The sequence below is a fragment of the Quercus lobata genome, chromosome 3 (assembly GCF_001633185.2).
Source record: "Quercus lobata isolate SW786 chromosome 3, ValleyOak3.0 Primary Assembly, whole genome shotgun sequence".
Classification (NCBI taxonomy): Eukaryota; Viridiplantae; Streptophyta; class Magnoliopsida; order Fagales; family Fagaceae; genus Quercus; species Quercus lobata.
The window spans coordinates 13,255,969-13,275,400 of NC_044906.1; the positions used below are offsets into that span (position 1 = coordinate 13,255,969).

At 33.8% G+C, this 19,432-nt stretch overlaps 3 protein-coding genes and 1 pseudogene across 3 annotated transcripts; 2 read left to right on the forward strand and 2 right to left on the reverse strand.

Moving 5' to 3' along the window:
• Positions 1–1,363: 1,363 nt before the first annotated feature.
• LOC115980356 (putative pentatricopeptide repeat-containing protein At1g12700, mitochondrial) lies at positions 1,364–9,655 on the forward strand. Its single transcript, XM_031102619.1, has 6 exons — positions 1,364–1,550; positions 4,550–6,010; positions 6,115–6,341; positions 7,259–7,341; positions 9,284–9,441; positions 9,576–9,655. Exons 1-6 carry the CDS (start codon positions 1,364–1,366, stop codon positions 9,653–9,655), a joined length of 2,196 nt encoding a protein of 731 aa, XP_030958479.1.
• A 1,184-nt stretch (positions 9,656–10,839) lies between these two features.
• Positions 10,840–14,297, forward strand: LOC115982005 (annotated as a pseudogene).
• A 2,022-nt stretch (positions 14,298–16,319) lies between these two features.
• On the reverse strand, positions 16,320–17,448 carry LOC115982600 (pentatricopeptide repeat-containing protein At3g22470, mitochondrial-like). Its single transcript, XM_031105241.1, has one exon. The coding sequence runs from the start codon at positions 17,346–17,348 to the stop codon at positions 16,422–16,424; it is 927 nt and encodes a 308-aa protein (XP_030961101.1). The 5' UTR covers positions 17,349–17,448; the 3' UTR covers positions 16,320–16,421.
• On the reverse strand, positions 17,353–18,372 carry LOC115982601 (putative pentatricopeptide repeat-containing protein At1g12700, mitochondrial). Its single transcript, XM_031105242.1, has one exon. It carries the CDS (start codon positions 18,224–18,226, stop codon positions 17,372–17,374), a length of 855 nt encoding a protein of 284 aa, XP_030961102.1. The 5' UTR covers positions 18,227–18,372; the 3' UTR covers positions 17,353–17,371.
• Positions 18,373–19,432: the final 1,060 nt, after the last annotated feature.

Consider the following 19,432-nt stretch of genomic DNA (forward strand, 5'->3'; position numbering starts at 1 on the left):
TTCAACTAACCAAACATGTTTTTTATTTTTAAAATACAAGAAAATTGTTTTTTCTTTATATTCCGAAAAACAAGTTTTTGAAAATAGAAAACAAAAACTGTTACCAAACATAACCTTATTTTTTTTCTTTTTTCTTTTCTCATAAAAGTTTTCTTTAAATGTATTGTTAATCATTTCCCTAAAGACATCCGTTAGCATTTCCCTTTAACTAATAAGGTTAAATTTACTTCAAATATCTTGTATAACTTGTTTTCAGGATCCTATCATGAAGGACCCAAAAAGAAAACTACAGTACAAAATAAAAAAGTTCATTACTTTGAAACAATGGTGGAATGTCATTATTCTTGTTGGTGGGTTGAAGAGAAAGGGTAAGTGTGAATTGATGTGTATCTCGTGGTGGATCATAGACTAGAGTTGGACCTCAAGCTTTTGAGACACTGGATATCTCGAGACAACCCTATTGGGATTTACAAATATAAGAATCTATACATGAAATTAATTATAAGAGTCCGGCCAAGGAGTTTATAACGAGAGCATTTATTAGGGGATCATTTAAAAAAAGTTTTAATACTCAAATTATAATAATATATTTTTTCCATTTTGGGATTACCTTACAATTTTTATACCGGACTAAACATTAATTTGTTTTTTCTAGCTTTATGGATGCCCAATCCGAAGATTGAACAAGTAAAGCTATCTCATCACTAAAAGCACGACTTCATGAACTACTCTCTCTCTTTTTTCTTTTTTCTTTTTTTTTTTTAATAACGTATAACTTCATGAACTACTCGTAAAAACCAAGTAGCACACTTCCTATATCAAACAAAGCTTTTTCTTTCGGTTTTTTATGGGGTTGATCTCATTTCCTTTTTTAAAAGTATCCTTTATCACCAAAAGTAAGCTCTCTCTTAACAAAAGCATTGATAAGCAAGAATGCCTCAAATAATTAAGTGGGGACGTTTCTTAATTAGCCAACTAAAAAGTTTAGACATTGTTTTCTCAAAAAAAGAAAAAAGAGAAAAGTTAGACATTGACAGTGAGATAAAAGCCATTATAATAATGCAACGTTAAGCATCAAACTTGGTCCCATGCATTAACTAAAGTCATATTTACCAACGATTTGATAGAATTTCCATGTAAACAAATGTGTTTGAATGTGGATAAAGATTAAAAAAAACATATACACACAAATAGAACGGAGAAGAAATTTAGACTCTGAAGTGAAGTTAAGAGGACTGTTTTCTTGCCAAAATCTATTCGAAAAAGAAGAAGAAGAAGAAAAGTCGTACCTTATATTTGGTTTCATGCACCTTTGTCAACTCTCAGTCTCCTGTGTAATCATATTAAACTTTCATTTCCAAGTATGGCTCGGGCTTTAGTTTCTTTCTATTATATTATGGATCAGCTTGGTTCAATAATTTCTACAGAGTTCACGTTGTTTGCAGATGTTGAGGAGGAAATCCAAAAGCTTGAAAGCAAATTCCATAGTATTCAGACAGTGCTCAACAATGAAGAGAAAAGGTTTGTGAAGGAGGAAGGAAGCTGTGAAGGTTTGTTTCAAAAGACGTATCCTATGAGATTGACGACATGTTGGATGAGTCAAAGAGTACTACTAGCTAGCAACTGATAAAGAAGAGGAATCTATGGGCCCTCACCAACTTTAATTTCTCAAATCCTAATCATTTTCAGCATTGTGGTATTGCTATTTGTTCGTACAAAAGAGTTAATAAATGAAAGATTTAGTAATCATCCCACAGGAGAAGAAAGAAGCCCTTATGTCATCTCTTTGCTAGGTATTGGAAAAATGACTCTTACGGAACCAGCCACAATGATCTTGAGGTAAAGGCGCACTTTGGAAAAAAATATTAATGGGTTTATGTTTTAGAACCTTTTCTATAGAGCATTAGTATTGGGGGTGTAAAAACCCCCTAGTTGCTATTTTATTAACCAAGACACTAAAATAGAGTGTTACCCGGGAATGTATATGTAAATTTTTTTAGCATTTGGGATCAGTAAAGTTGTATATATACAAGTATACAATCCTATTGTTCGTGGGTAGTAAAAATAAAAACTAATATTTTAATGGAGTGAGAGAGGAAGAGAGGAAAAGAGGGAGAGAAGAGAGAGAATTGATTTGTTTATATTGTTTTTTGATATAGTTTATATTATTTTAATGAGTTGTATGTAAAAATAGAAACTTGGATTTTGGGTGAATTGTAAAATAAGATGGTAAAATCGATAAAGTATGTTTTGAGGATGTATAATATACACTTTTTTATTTCATCGGATGATAAGTGTAGGGTTGCCAAAGCCAAACATCAAAGTTTTTGAAGGTGGCAACCCCAACATTAATTCCTAAAGTGCAAAGGCTATTGAAAAAATAAATGTGGATTGATTTGGGACATTTTTAAAAAGAAAAAATTTAATGTATATGTTAGTGTATGGTTGTGACAAGTAATCACATTATCATATGGTGCACTTTCATGCATGCAATAATTTTCTTTAGTCGATAGTGTTATTTTACAAATTATTTCACAAACATAGTATTGTTTGCAATTTTTTTTTTAAAAAAATTTTTTTTTTTTGAGGTTAAAAGGCAGAAAGGAAGATGCGACCTTTTGGATTTGCTATATATGTTCATGGAGAAGCCACTAAACTTGGAGGGCCACAATTAAGAAATTTAGTAAGTTCATTAATTAACATGGGATTAAAGGGAACTTAGGAATATATAATTAAGACTGAGGAAAGGGATGTAGAATACAAGAATCAATGACGTAAAGAAATTAATGTGATTCAGCCACTAAAATTTACATTCACACCACAAAAAGTCGAAACGTGTCATTTTTCATTCATTTGATTGATAATCACACAGAATAAAGGAATGAATGTTTATAAGGAGACTAACACGTAAAGTCTTGTTTAATTCAAATCGGTAAAACCTATTGCACACACATCCATATACAATTGAAATCATGAATTGGAGGCATGATTTTTCCAATTGTTTTCACCTACGTACAGACATGTGTGCAAGTTGGAATGTGTAATTAACACCATCCAATTTAAATCATTTGAGACTTCATTTAATTATGGGGGTGTATGTTGTTTTAACCAACAATGGCTTTTAAGTTTCTTTAGAATAGCTTGGATTCTTGAGGTTTTGGGCAAATTAATTAGCTTTATATCCTCTTTCTCAAGCTAAGTATGGAAATGTCTCTTTTTTAAAACTCGATTTATGATAAATCGAGTTAGGCCCTATAGTGGCATTTTAAGAAGCCTATAGTGACGTTTTTTAAGACCTATAGTGATGTTTTTTAACTCGACCTCAATGAAATCGAGTTATAGGTTCATTGAGTTATAGGTAAAAAAAATTGCCTAAAACTCGATTTCATTAAAGTCGAGTTAAAAAACGTCACTATAGGTCTTAAAAGCGTCACTATAGGCTCATTAAAACGCCACTATAGGGATTTAGAATTTTTTTTTTCCTAACTCAATTTATCATAAATCAAGTTTTAAAAAAGGGGCATTTCCCTACTTAGTTTGGGAAAAGGGGTATAAAACTAATTAATTTTCCCGAAAAGGGCAAAAACCCATTTTGTCCAGTTTATTTATGATCGTTTTGATTTCCTTTGATAACATATATTTACAATGCAATTGTGTTGCTCTAACTCTTGTAAGTATTGCAAAAAAGAATTAGGAGGTCAATATGCAATGTGGTGTGCAAAAGAATTTGCTTGGATTCTGGAGGATATTAAGTTTATTTGTGATATTTTTGTTTTGTTTTGTATGTATTTGTGTTACTTTTTTTTTTTTGTTACATATGTTTTTTTTTTTTTGAAACTTATTGTCATATTTTCATGATTATTAATAGTAAAATTGGCCATGATATTTTGAAAATATTCTATTCCAAAACCGGCCAAACTGCACCTTGTATATCACAGTGCACTACATATGTGACTGCAAAATTGAGGTGTGGTGTAATGATGGTTTTAGCAAATTATACTGAAAAGTACAATGCTAAAAATGGCCCAAAACTACATCATGAAAAGCTCTAATTATTTCTATTCCCATATAATTAATAAGCATTATAGTTTACTAAACTTGCTCTAGACTATAAAGCTCTTGAATCTTGATCAATTGACTTCTATTTGACTGTATTTTAATCATTTATTTTTGTATTATTTTCATTATATTCTTTCAATAAATCTTAAAAATAGTGTAAAAATTGAAATTTTGAAACCAGGGTAAAAGCCTCCATTTTAGAAGCCACTGATTTTCAGAATAAGTTGTTTATATATTATATTATATTGTATTTTATATATAGTTAATAATTATCTTTCATTTCTCAAAAAAAGAAAAAGAAAAAAAAAAAGACACCCCACTTGTGTGACTCAAAACTCGAAGTGTGAGGCGCAGACACAGTGGCCGCATACTCTTGTTCACTCTATCGTGTCTCTCTCTAAAACTCAGCGCTTCTTCGATCCGATCTCTCATCTCTTATCCCCACTACACCGTAACCCATCTCCATCTGCTGCTGCTTCTTTTTCTGCAGAGAAAATGGGTACGTATGTTGCTAATAAATCAAGAAACCCACTTGTTTTTGTTACTGTTAGAGTAAGGCAGTTTATACCATTTCACGCTCTTTATTCTACTCTACCTCCTTCTACTACAAGTAGTAGTAATGTTAGAGAGTACTTGGAAATCCCATATCAGAATCGTAATCAGTTGTTGAAATCTGTGAGAGATCACTGCAAATCTCGAACCTTTAGGAATCTTGATCATGCCTTAGTCTTTTTTGATAAAATGCTTCAGTTAAGCCCTTTGCCTTCCATTGTGGATTTCACTCAATTTTTTGGTGCCATTGCAAGAATGAAGCATTACTCGGTAGTCATTACTCTGATTGGACAAATGGGATCATTAGGAATTGCTCCCAATGATTATACTCTCTCTGTTTTGATTAACTGCTTTTGCCAATTGAACCGAGTAGATTTTGGGTTCTCTGTCTTGGCAACAATTTTGAAACTTGGTTATCACCCAAACCGTATAACTCTAAACACTCTTGTCAAGGGGCTCTGTCTTCAGGGTAACATTGCTGGAGTTGTCAGGTTGGTAGAAGATATGGAGAAGAATGGTTATCAACCTAATGCATTTACCTGTGGAACGATACTAAATGGTCTATGTAAGATTGGTGAGACTGATAAGGCTATTAGGTTGCTTAGGAAGATGGAAGAAGGGAATTTTGAGCTTGATTTGACTGCGTATAGCACAATAATTGATGGTTTATGCAAGGACAAATCGGTATCTGAGGCATTGAACTTTTTGTTTGAGATGATGAGGAAAGGCATTCATCCAAACCTTATCGTTTACAATTCCTTAATTCATGGCCTATGTAATTTTGGCCGGTGGAGGGAGGCTATTACCTTGTTGAATGAGACAGCGCAAAAGATGATCTTGCCAGGTGTCCAAACCTGCAACATATTGGTGGACGCACTTTGCAAAGAGGGGAAGCTGACCAAGGCAAAAGAAGTTTTTGACGTGATGATTCAAAGAGGCATTCAGCCTAACACAGTCACTTATAGCTCTTTGATTGATGGTTATTGTTTGCAAAACAAAATGGATAATGCTATCAAAACATTTAATTTGATGGTTGAGAAAGGTTGGTCGCCTAATGTGTATAGTTATACCATATTGATCAATGGATATTGCAAAAATAAAAGGATTGATGAGGCAATGCATCTCTTCCATGAAATGTCCAACAAGGGTTTGATTCCTAATGTTGTGACTTATAGCACTCTTATTGGTGGCTTTTATCGAGTGCAGAGACCTCAAGCTGCACTAGAGCTATTCCATAAGATGAAAGCTTGTGGCCAAGACCCAAATCCCCAAACTTATGCCATCTTGTTAAATGGCCTTTGTAAGAACAAACAAATTGATGAGGCAATGGCAGTGTTTCAAGAGATGGAATCCAAAAGGATGGACCATAATATTGTGATTTATAACATTTTAATTGACGGTTTGTTTAATGTTGGGAACTTAAGAATGCAAGAGAAATATTTTATAGTCTTCCTACCAAAGCATTGTGGCCTAATGTTTGGACTTACACTATAATAATCAAAGGGTTTTTCAAAGATGGACTAATAGATGAAGCGGTTGAGTTGCTTCAGAAAATGGATGGGAATGGTTGTTTGCCTAATGATCGAACATATAACACAATCATCCAAGGGTTAATGCAACATAATGAGACATTGAGGGCAATGAAATATCTCCACATAATGGTTGAGAAGGGTTTCTCAGCAAATGCAAACACTGCAACCATGTTTATCGACTTGTTGTCAACTAAGCAAGTAGATAAAAACATTCAAGAATTGCTTAAGAAGCCTAGATGAAGTCTACATATTTTAAATTCATCACAAGTCAATCTGTAAGCAACATGTTTCTTTTGAGTAAATTTATACTCTTTGAAAGATTATATTTCTTTTGAATTGTATGCACAAGATTGTTAGTTGAACCATTTGATATTTCTTCGCCATTTCTACGCGTTAATGTTGCTACTTTGAACCTATTTTCGAGAATATTTATTTCAAAGTTTGGCATATGCAAAGTTAAAGTTAAATATTGTTTTCATAAACTTTGGCAGTTTCATGAATACTTATTTCAAAATTTTGAAAAAGTCAGTTCATAGTAAAATAGACATTTGGATATGTTTTTGCACTGTCCTTTTTGTATGTATTATGAATATTTATTAATGCTGCATGCCTGCATGTCATATGTTTGATAAACATTTCTTTTAGACATGTTATGTAATATTGTAATTCAAAATTTTTTTTTCCTGTTCCTGTTATAGATTTGCATCTCCTTTGTTGGATTCTTGCATTTCACTTGCGTTGAGTTTCTTGATTAGGTTTTAATTGTATTTTATTGATCATGAAATTGGTTGATCGTTGAGAATTCTATGGAAGTAATGACTGGATAAAGCTTTGTTATGAAGTAAGGAAAAAATATCTGGATGAATATTTTTTATGTATTTATTGATTAAACTGAGCCACAAAAGATTTGCCTAACCGGGTAAATATATTAAAATCATACAGTGAAAAGGCTTAGCAAATAGCTAATTGAATCAAAGGAATTGAAATCTTTCATATGTTTCTCTCCTAATTCTCATCCCACATGACTTCAATTAATTATTTGTTAAAGAAAGTTGGATGCTAAGGAATGTCATAAAGCAATTTTTCACTTCATAACAATTCTTTTGATGATTTAGAAGAGATCACGTTTACCGTTGCAAGAATTCAGTTCTCACCAAAGTGGAGAAGGCCAAGAATTTGAGACATTCAGCGAGAAGAAGTATAATGAGGATGTGTTGACATAAGGATATCAGCTTGGATAAAGATGAAGATGGAAAAGAAGATGTTGAATACCTCAGAGTCCCAAGTAATAATATTACACCCTTATTTTGCTAAATAGATATGTTCCATGTTTTTTGTTTCCTTGTTTTTTATTGCTTTTTGTGAGGTAAAATGCTAACACTTCAAACACCAATTCTTACTTATCAGTGAACTGGAAATGTGTTTTCCTATTTCTGAATGCCCTTACCAACCTAATTCTTCTTGTCTGGTGGATTCTCCTTTATACTATCATTTCACTGTCAACATACGAATTGGAGTTGGCTCCTGAGGGGTCTAAGGAAACTGCCACGCAGCATCCAAGAGCAGTAATTGTGATTTATGGGATGCCTTTTTTTGGCAAAGAGTGTCAGTTGTGGTGGAAATAAGTGGCCTACAAGTCCAAACAATATAATAACTGAAATTGTGACTGGGATGTTGGGACCAGTTTTTGCTGCAGTATAGGATGCAACCCAGGCTATTTCCTCAAACATTCAATGCCTCACTGTTTCAGCATCAGCAGCTCCATGGAACTTTTCAAGTGAGGAAACTCCACAGACCTTGTCTGGCCAGACAATTCCACGAGCTTATTCAGCCACAACAGTTCCACACACACTCTGCCCATGTTGCTTCTGAAGAGGAAAGCAAATAAGGGATAAGGGTCTTTCAGTGACAGAGTATTTGATCCATAAACTTGAGCTTGGAAAGATGAGAGAGTGCTTTCTCAAGTGATATCTGAGGCAATGAGTCCAAAGAGAACTTCTAGTGATTTAGATATAGGGTGCGTTTGGATATCGCTTATTTTGCTGAAAACTTAAAACGATAAACAAAAAATTTCCGGAATACTGTTCACACCAAAAACACTGTTTATTTGCTTATTTGCACTGTTCATGTCCCATGAACAGTGCAATAGGCGTTGGTTAAAAAAAAAAAAATGCAGGAAACGCAAAACGTCAGTTCATCCAAACGCTCACGTAGTGGGGAAAGTGAGAGGCTGTGATTTCTTTGCTCCGGCAAGAGGAAGTGTCCAAATACCGAGCTCTGAATTATGCTAAAACCACATTGTGCATTCCAATTTCCATGACCATCACATGAAGGATCTTTTTTTGGTTTTTTTCCTTTTTTTTTGTCCATTATTTTCTGTCAAATTTGATCCTGAATGTATATGAGAGCATATTAATGTGCTTTAATTAGTAATGCTAAATCATGGTCAAGTGTGGGTGTTGGGATCTTATATGAACCTAGATATGCATGACATGATATTTACCAATTATTTTTTTGTACGCTATGTGCTAAACATGGGATGATATATGATAAGAAATCACATGGTCAAATGCATATCCCTGATTAGTTATTAGAACAAGGTCCTGAGTCCCAATCCTACTATGAGGAAGAAACCTTAAAAGAATCCTCCTAGTTAATTGAGAGAGGATAGTTCCTCTAAATTCATCAGTGATGAATTTTGGTAGAGCTTTAAGTTCATCTCTAAGTGGAACTTAACTATCATTTGGTGCCGTTGAAGCTAAGTTCGATGTTTTTGTTGATTTCAGTTTGCAGATTTTCCCTCTTTAGTTTCCATTTCTTTTAAAAACTGGAAATCCTTCAACTTCATAAAACTTTTAAACTTACAAGGATTGTAAACAAATCAAGAAAATGTGAAGGCTTTTTTGATAGCCACAGTCTTGTAACTTCCTAAATATGAATTTACAATGCATAACAATATTTTTTTGTAAATAAATGGGATCGTACTTTAATGATTTTGTTGGCTTTATTTGTGTTTGTCAATTTGCACCAACATTGTCTCTAGGTCTTTCAACAATTCCATTTTTTTTTTTTTTTTTTTTTGGTTTTAATGATAGACACAACAATTCCATATTTATCACAGGCTTCCTATGTTGGACTAGATGGCCTACTATTGCCATTTACAAAGATGAGGACCAAATGCTGGTGGTATTTTCCAACACTTCATCTCCTTTAAAATGGTATGCTCAGCCAGTGGACTGGGACAATGGGAAATATGTACAAGCAGCTGCTGCAAACCCCATGGCCAGTAGAAATGCAAGTTAGTTTCAGCAGGCCTCAATAGCTCAAGTGGATATTCTTGGTTAGTAAAAGCATGAAACAAAGCTCAAGATAGCCTATTGCTCAGTGCTGTGGGAATGGATGGCAGATGTGTGATTTCCCTTGGTTTGGCAGCAAAAGTGACCATTGATCATTCTGTAGCTTCAGATTTTCATGATGGTGATTTTGACTTGGCTACAAAAATGGGAAAGTGATTGTACAAACGAGGCTGAAAAAGATTAGCCATAATACAGTTTTGGTTCAAATGGTGACTGAACAAGTCATGTTGGTAACCTCTTGTGTGAATCTAATGATGGCAGGTTAAGAAATATTGATGGGGAAGTTTTAGGAATGAAGTACATATTTTATTGCTCTATTATTGAGATTGTAATTTTTGTTACTTTTTTTAGTCAATTTCTTTTATAGTGCCACATCACATTTTATGCCATGGTGTGGGAAACAAGTTTGAGAATGTCACAATTACTTCTGATCTTAATCTTGTGTTGGAGTGCTTCTTGTTGTTGCGGTTTTATTACAAGAACAAGCCATATAGCTCAACAAGAAACCAATCTTACTGAATTTGTCATTGAGGTGAATGATATTTATTGGCTTGGTAATTTCTAAAGTCGAGCAAAACTTTGTGTTTGTTTACTATAATCAACTAAATTTTATAAGATAACTGTTATCTAAATTATTTTATTTATTTTTGTTTGGAAGACATTATCATTGTAGCGAGTAGTCTTAATTTTTAGGGTCTTGTAGTTAAATTGACATCTCTAATGCACAAAGTACTTGGAGGTTTAGAGGAGAAATGTTCGAGTTATTTTATTATTTTATTTATATTTGTTTGGAAGACATTATCATTGTAGTGAGTAGTCTTAAGTTTTAGGGTCTTGTAGTTAAATTAACATTTGTAATGCACAAAATGCTTGGAGGTTAGGGGAGTAAAAACTCAAATTACATGATTAGTAGTATATTGTAACTGTCACCAAAAAAATTAAAAAAAAAAAAAAATTCTAAACACACATTTTCCGCGACAACAAATATCTCAAAGGGTAGTGCCTCTAATCTATGTCATCATGTCATTTTTAAGGGTAATGCATTAGTCAAGCGTTAATTTTTTTGTGTCTATATAATACATGTGTGAAAAGTATACGAAAATACTGTTCTTATAAAAAGGCCCAAAACGATGTCGTCCAAGCATTTCGTGAAATGCGTGTCTAAGTTGTCGTTTGTCATTAAATAAAACGATGTTGTTTTTATAAACAGTGTCAGTGTTGGGATTACTGAGTACTGGAATGTTGCACACAATCTGTCATGTCATTTTTAAGGGTAATGCATTAGCCGGGCATTAATTTTTTTTGTGTCTATATGGTACATGTGTGAAAGTATACGAAGACATTGTTCTTATAGTAAGGCCCAAAACAAAGTCGTCCAAGCATTTCGTGAAATGCGTGTCTAAGTTGTCGTTTGTCATTAAATAAAACGTTTTGATAAATAGTGTCAGCGTTGTGATTACAAAGTACTGGAATGTTGCACACAATCTGCAACTGCGTGATGAATGATGATGCCCTCTTTTTGGGCTTGTCTGGTCGAGCCTGAACCAACCAAACCATATTTGGGTTCGGATCTGCTTTTACGCAGGTTATATTTGTAGGATTAGGACTAGGGAAGTTGGAACCGTTGAAACGATCTGCAACTGCCACTGCCACTTTCTCAGTCTCAGTCTCAGTCTCAGACTCAGACTCTGAGTTTCACAGCTTTGGAGCTCCAATGAAACCAAAAAATCCGACCCGAATGGTTAGCTGAAACCGGATTTGGTCTTCTTCTTGAAATGGGTATGGCTTCTACTATATCATCAAGCTCTCTTGTTTCTATATTCAACCATTTCAGTATTAGAATAAGCAGGGTTCCATTTCATGCTCTTAGTCTAACTCAGTCTCAAACTAATAGTAGTGCTAGTGTAAATGTGGAGACCCATGATTCTAATCATAGTCAGTTGTTGAAATCCATGAGAGATAAGTGTAAAGGTGGAAGCTTTAGGAATGTTGATGATGCCTTAGACCTGTTTGATAAAATGCTTCACTTAAGCCCTCTGCCTTCCTTTGTGGATTTTACTCTATTGTTGGGTGCCATTGCAAGAATGAAGCATTACTCACTAGTGATTAGTCTAATTAGAGATATGGAGTCACTGAAAATCTCTCCTGATTTTTATACTCTGAATACTTTGATTAATTGCTTCTGCCATCTGAACCGCGTAGATTTCGGGTTCTCTGTCTTGGCCAGACTTTTCAAACTTGGTTATCAGCCGGACCGTATAACTCTAAACACTCTTGTCAAGGGGCTGTGTCTTCAAGCTAACGTTGTTGAGGCTGTGAGGTTGGTAGATGAAATGGAGAAGAAAGGGTATGAACCTAATGCAGTTACTTGTGGAACCATAGTAAACGGTTTGTGTAAGATTGGTGAGATTGATGCGGCTATTAGGTTGCTCAGGAAGATGGGAAAAGGGAATTTTGAACTTGATGTGGTGGTCTAGAGCACAATTATTGACAGTTTATGTAAGTATAAGTTGGTAACTGAATCTTTGAATTTTTTATCTGAAATGAAGGGTAAAGGCATTCAGCCAGATCTTGTAACTTACAATTCCTAGTTAATTCAAGGCCTATGTAATTTTGGCTGGTGGAGGGAGGCTACTGCTTTGTTGAATGAGATGACATAAAGGAAGATTGTGCCAGATGTGAAAACCTTCAACATATTGGTGGACACTCTTTGCAAAGAGGGGATGTTGACAGAGGCAAAAGAAGTTTTTGATGTGATGATTCAAAGAGCCATTGAGCCTAACACAATCATTTATAATTCTTTAATCGATGGTTATTGTTTACAAAGCAAAATGGATGGTGCAGTCAAAGCATTTAATATGATGGTTGAGAGGGGTTGTTCACCTGATGTGTTTAGTTATAACATATTGATGAATGGTTATTGCAAAAATAAAAGAATTGATGAGGCAATGCACCTCTTTCATAAAATGTCCAACAAGGGAGTGACCACTGATATTGTGACTTACAACACTTTTATAGGTAGTTTTTGTCGAGTGGAGAGACCGCAGGGTGCACTGAAGCTATTCCATATGATGAGAGCTCGTGGCCAACATCCAGATGTCCAAACCTACGCCGTCTTGTTAGATGGTTTATTTAAGAACAAAAATTTTGTTGAGGCAATGGCATTGTTTCAAGAGATGGAAGACAACAAGCTCTACCACAATACTGTGATTTTCAACATCTTGATTGATGGTTTGTGTAATGCCGAAGAAATTACAATTGCAAGAAAAATCTTCTATTGTCTTCCCACCAAAGGGTTGCAGCACGATGTTTGGACTCATAATATAATGATCAAAGGGCTTTGCAAAGAGGGGCTGATAGATGAAGCGAGTGAGCTGCTTAGGAAAATGGATGGGCATGTTTGTCCACTTAATGAGTGCACATATAACACAATAATCCAAGGGTTACTAAGACATAATGAGATGTCAAGGGCAATGAAATATCTCCATATAATGGTTGAGAAGGGTTTCTCAGCAAATGCTACCACGGCAGCCGTGTTTATTGAATTGTTGTCAACTAATCAGGCAGATAAAAACATTCAAGAGTTGCTTCAAAAGTCTAGATGAGGGCTTTTAATTTTCTCAACATCAAGAACAATTTTCATATTGTAACCCATCACAAGTCTATCTGTAAGTGATGTATATATTCTTTGAGTAAATTTTATACTTTTTACAAAATGATATTTCTTTTCATTTATGCGTGCAAGATTGTTTGTTCTTTTAACTGTTTTGAAAAATATTCATTCCTTTAGCTGTTTGATCTTTAGTTGCATTTTCTTCATGCACTTACATTGCTGCTTTGTGGCTGTATTTCATAATATTTTATTTCTAAATTTGGCTGATGTGAAGTTCATATTATATGTTGTTCTCATAAAGTGCGCCATTTTTTGTGGTTGTATCCATCGGCCTGGCAAAATGATGTTTTTCATGGGTCCCTCCAAAAGAAGTTTTTAATGTTTGTCTGTTAATAAAATCATTTAATTAAAAAGAAAAAAAGAAAAAAGAAGAAGTTATGTTTGACTTCTAATAAGCCTGGAAAATTCTTTCTTGGAAGATCCCCATATCTTCACTTCAACCCCATATCCATGGATCACCCCCATACCTTCCTCTTTTTTTATAATCAGGGATGAAGTGATGACATGGGGGGGTTATTTTAAAATTTCCTATAGATCAAGTTGATATTAGGATTTTAAAAAAAAAAAAAAAAAAAAAAATATCGGGTATTCATTGTGAAATGTCACCCTCTGTACCGTATAATGGTTTTTTTTTTTTTTTTTAAAATAATGAATTTCAGGTTAGTTGATTTTAATTGCTTTTAAAGAAGAAATTCCAAGCCTGTTCAATGAAAGTAATCTACAATATTACATTATACGGTATTTGATGAAGTTACTAAATATAATGAGCAGAAATAGCTTTGTGACAGTAACTAAGACCCATTCCGTGCCCTCCGTGTTGAAGTTTGATTAATCATGGGTCATGGGTGATTTTTATGGGTTGGACAATTTTATGACTTTATAGAAGACTAAAAACATCATATTTTGGTTAAAAAAATAAAATTAAAAAATCGTAGTTAATAATTATTTATAAGTGTTGATTATGATGAAGATTATAGGCACGTATCTTGAAGTAAACCCATTGAGAAATATGATGTTGATTACCGCCAATTTTGTCAGGTTAAAAAGAAAAAGGAACAGATGTTGATGTTGAAGTTTTTCAGTATATATTCCAGTGCTTCCTAGTAACACGAATGATTCCAAAACCGAAAGTTAAAAACTTGGAGTCATTCATCATAATGTTATCATTCCCAGTTGCACCAATTTCATCATCAGCATATGCTGAAGATCTTGTGATGGGCCCATTTCCCTGCAGTGAAGAAAAAATTTCATTCAGTGATTTCTTAAAAAGGCTTATACAGCACATCCTCACTAATTGGCATTGATCTGCTTCATGTTATGAAACATCTGTTTTATTGAACTCTATAAGCTCAAATTACCATTGACTTTAAAAGCTACATGAGAAAAAATTACCAGAAACAAGGTTAAAATACGCCACTGTCTCTGCTGATGCATATACTGCACAAAAATGCCAAAGAAAAATAGTAATAATAAGGGTACTTTTTAGTGGATCCTATCATTTTTTGAATCTCACTTCCTCATCACTTATGTTATGCAAGTGATTCTTTCCAGGATAGTAGAAACTTCTATCAATTGTTACGCTGCTATATTCCTCATGCAAGATGGACAGGCATAGGATGTCACTAACCAAAGAACAATAACATGATGCTAAAAAGTCCACAAGCTTCTAGCCTTCAAGATCTCAAATCATTAACTAGTTGTTTACCAGACTATGATTTTTAGGAGACGAACTTTTATCTGATTTTTTAAATTTTACTCCCTCACGAAGGCCTCTCAAAGAAGACCCAGGTTAACAATGTAGAGATTGATGTCTTTACCCATATTCTTGAGCCTTGATCTGTCAGCTCCATTGCATTTTCTTGAAGTTTGACAGTAAAGTGTTCATTATTTATGTATTAATCCCTTTTTTTCTGTTAAATTTTATTTTATTTTTTTTGATGACATAGGAAAACTTTATTTAGATTAGTTGTACATCACAGATCATACTGTACAACAATCTTCATTGTTAATCATCAAACTCTTATGAGTAACTAATCACACTCGCCATAACTAGTCACCGGGTAATATAGGGACTTTTCACTCTTGACGGGCTAAGCAATATATTCCTTTATGACTAAGAGCCCAAAAGACCCCAATAAATTGTCAAATTGAATTAGATCATCAACCATTTCAGTATCACCTTGTGGCACTCAGAATATCATGATTAAATTGAGTGTTGTGGATGTGATTAACTATATGTCAGCAAACTACCAAAAACTTAAACCACATAGTTATTTATATCCCCACCATTGAATATTAATTTACCAATTAATTGGGGAAAACAGGAGTTCCTATTATGGTCAAGTCCACATTTTATCCATTAGATCCTTTCATGTCTGTCACTAAGCCTCCTTCCATCGTTTTCTTGCTTTCAGGATTTCTTAAGGAAATTCCATAATAATAATAATAATAATAATAATAATAATAATAAAAGGACTTCTTAAGGAAATGATGACAGACAGGTTGATTTGTGGCAATCACCCTGGTATGTAGATTATGTGTGCTGCAATCCATGTGGCAATGCCAGACATGGTACTCACTTACTCAAGAAAATTGGTATCACTAGAGTAGCTTATATACTATTGAACTTTATTTCCTTTCTGAACCAAACTAATTTCTAACAAACTAATTTTCCCTATTCATATTGTCAATTTTTCAGAACAGAATAACCAAGCAAACTACACTGATAAAAATTGCTTTCCTGGTCTACTTATTAAGAAAGTGGGGTGGGGGATTAGTTTGCAAACATGCATATGCTACACTATTTGATAGATAGTGATACAATGTGTTGAACATTATATCTATAATACGATCCATTAACATTAAATATACCCTTTCAAGAAAAATTAAACAGACAATTCATAAATTTTATTTCATCCAAAAGAAAATTTTAATTTGAAATGCCGAAAGGCATACAAGAGTCCCAAACTCTATAATTTACAAAAACAATACCTTGTGACAACTTTTCAGCTGTCAAGTTTTTAAAAAGATATTAAAAGATATAAAAAGATAAAAACAAAAACGAAGTGTACAAGGTAATTGGCAAGGAAGAAAAAAAAAAAAACTTCAATGACATGAAAAGAAACACCAATTCATAAAAAGTAAATCACAGCTTCCAACAAATATACATACTCTTTATGGCTTGTCTAGCAAAGCAATAAATGATGAAAGTTGTTCTTGATGTTGTAAAATTAAAAGCCTTCACACAAGTTATTGAAGTAATTCTTGAAGTGCTTTATCTCCTGGATTTGCAGATAGCAAGTCAACTACCATGGATGCAGTGGTTGCATTTGCTGAAAAACCTTTGTCAACCATTATCTTAACAAGTTCCAAAGCCTTTGCTGTCTCATTTTGTTGCAGCAACCCTTGGATGATTGTGTTATATGTGCGATCATCAGGAGAGAGATGGTTCCCAGCCATTTTCTCTAGAAGCTCACTCGCTTTATCAATTAACCCCTCTTTGCAAAACCCTTTGATCATTATAGTGTAAGTCTTAACATCAGGTTGCAATCCTTTTGCAAGAAGACAATTAAAGATTTCTCTTGCAGTTGTAAGTTCCCTTGCATTGCACATACTGTCAATCAAGATGTTGTAAAACACAATATTGTGGTCCAACTCTTTGTCTTCCATCTCTTGAAACAATGCCAACGCCTCCCCAATTTTTTTGTTCTTACAAAGGCCATCCAACAAGATAGCATAGGCTTGGGGATTTGGAAGTTGGCCACATGCCTGCATCTTTTGAAAAAGGTCTAGTGCAGCTTGGGGTCTCTCCACTTGACAAAACCCACCTATAAGAGTGCTGTAAGTCACAACGTTGGGAGCCACTCCCTTGTTGGACATTTCATCAAAGAGACTCCTTGCTTCATCAATTCTTTTATTTTTGCAATATCCATTGATTAATATGTTATAGCTAAACACATTAGGTGAACAACCTCTCTCAACCATCATATTAAATGTTTTGATAGCATCATCCATTTTGTTTTGTAAACAATAACCATCAATCAAAGAGCTATATGTGATTGTGTTAGGCTCAATGCCTCTTTGAATCATCACGGTAAAAACTTTGTTTGCCTCATTCAACATCCCTTCCTTGCAGAGTGTGTCCACCAATATGCTAAAGGTTTGCAAATCTGGCATGACCCTCCTTTGTGTCTTCTCATTCAACAAAGTATTAGCCTCCCTCCATCGGCCGAAATTGCACAGGCTTGAATTAAGCACGTGTAAGTGACAACATTTGGTTGAATACCTTTGCTCCTCATTTCAGACAAAAGGTTCAAAGCCTCAGTTACCAATCTATCCTTGCATAAACTCTCAATAATTGTGTTATAGAACACTACATTGGGTTCAAAATACGTTTTTTCTATCTTCCTGAGCAACCTAATAGCCATATCAGTCTCACCAATCTTACACAGACCATTTAGTATCGTCCCACAAGTAATTTCATCAGGTTGATACCCGCTCTTCTCCATATCTTCAACCAACCTCACAGCTCCAGCAATGTTACCTTGAAGACACAGCCCCTTGACAAGAGTGGTTAGAATAACAGAGTTTGGGTTATAACCAAGTTTCAAAATCGTTGCCAAGACAGAGAACCCAAAATCCACCCGGTTCAAATGGCAGAAGCAGTTAATCAAAATAGTGAGAGTATAAACATTGGGAGAGATTCCGAATAATTCCATTCGTTTAATTAGAGAAATGGGTAGAGTGTAATGCTTCATTCTTGGAATGGCAGCTAACAAATGATTAAAATCGACAACGGAAGGCAAAGGGTGCATGTGAAGCATTGTATCAAACAGGTCTAAGGCATGATCAACATTCCTTAAGCTTCCAGACTTGCACTTATCTCTAACAGATTGCAAGAATTGATTTTGATTCTGTTTCTGATGTGGGTTTTTTCTTCTAGTAATAGAAGTAGTAGCAATAGTAAGAGTAGAAAAATAACAATAAGAAGAAGAGGTGTTGGATATGAAAAGAAGAGAGTATGTTAATTTAGAAGCACGAAACAGCGTACCCATTTTCCTGAAGACCCAGCAAACAAATCGGGTTGAGTTTCAGAGAAGGAAGCGATGAGACTGTTTCATACACTCTTCTTCTTCTTCTTCGGCCACTCTCCTCTTTCATACATTCTACCTAAGCTACCTTCTGTGACATGGGAAACTGGTTTTACATACTAATTTTGCTGAATACCATAATTTCTATTCTACTAACTATATAAAAAGAGGGAATGGCTCCTTCTACGGTACCAGTTTAATTTAGTCTATCTGGTGAGTTTTGAATGTTACTTGAGCTGTTTTTTTTATTTTATTTTTTTATTTTTAAGTTTAGAAACATGATATATTCACAACATTTTTACAACAAATTTTAAATAAATAGGATGTTATTTACTATTATGGATTTGCAAAAAAGTAATTTAACTTATTGATTTAAATTAGAACCAATAATAATTTACTACCTATGATTTGTTGTGAAAATATTGTGGATATAGCACTTTACAAATATTTATATGTGTTTACACGACATTATTATACTGGAACAACAAATTTTCACAATATTTATTTTCACAATTATTGAGTTGTCAATTTTTTATAAGGCAAAAAAAAAAAAAAAAAAAAAATTGGACTAATTGAAAATAAATTTATTGTAAAAATGTTGTAACATCATGTTGTTGTCACAATATTTTTACCATTGCTGAGATCTTAGTTCCTTATAGATAAAAAAAAAAAAAAAAAAAAAAGTGAAATCCAAACATTTTCACATTAATTTCACAACAAATCCTAGGTGCCAAGCTACTATTGATGCATAAAAAAGGTGATATCGATTGTGGACTCAATTTAAATTAGTAATAACTTGTAATTTATAATTTTTTGTGAAAATATTGTAGAAGTAGCATTTCTTTAAAATAAATAATAAAATATCATAATGGGACCTACCACGACTGAAAATAAATATTGTGAAAATTTTGTAACATTTTATTGCGTTCGCAAACTTTTTTTTGGTTTAGTCAAATTGGATGAGCCAAAATTCATTGTTCCACTCAATCTTCTGGGGCTGTTTTTTTTTTTTTTTTTTTTTTTTTAATACACAATTTTAAGAGGTGGTCACAATTTAAAACCAGTAACAATTTTCCACCTAAAGTTTGTTGTGGAAATGTTATAGACATAAATAATAAAATATCAGATGGACCTACCATAGCTAGAAATAAAAAGTATTGTGAAAATGTT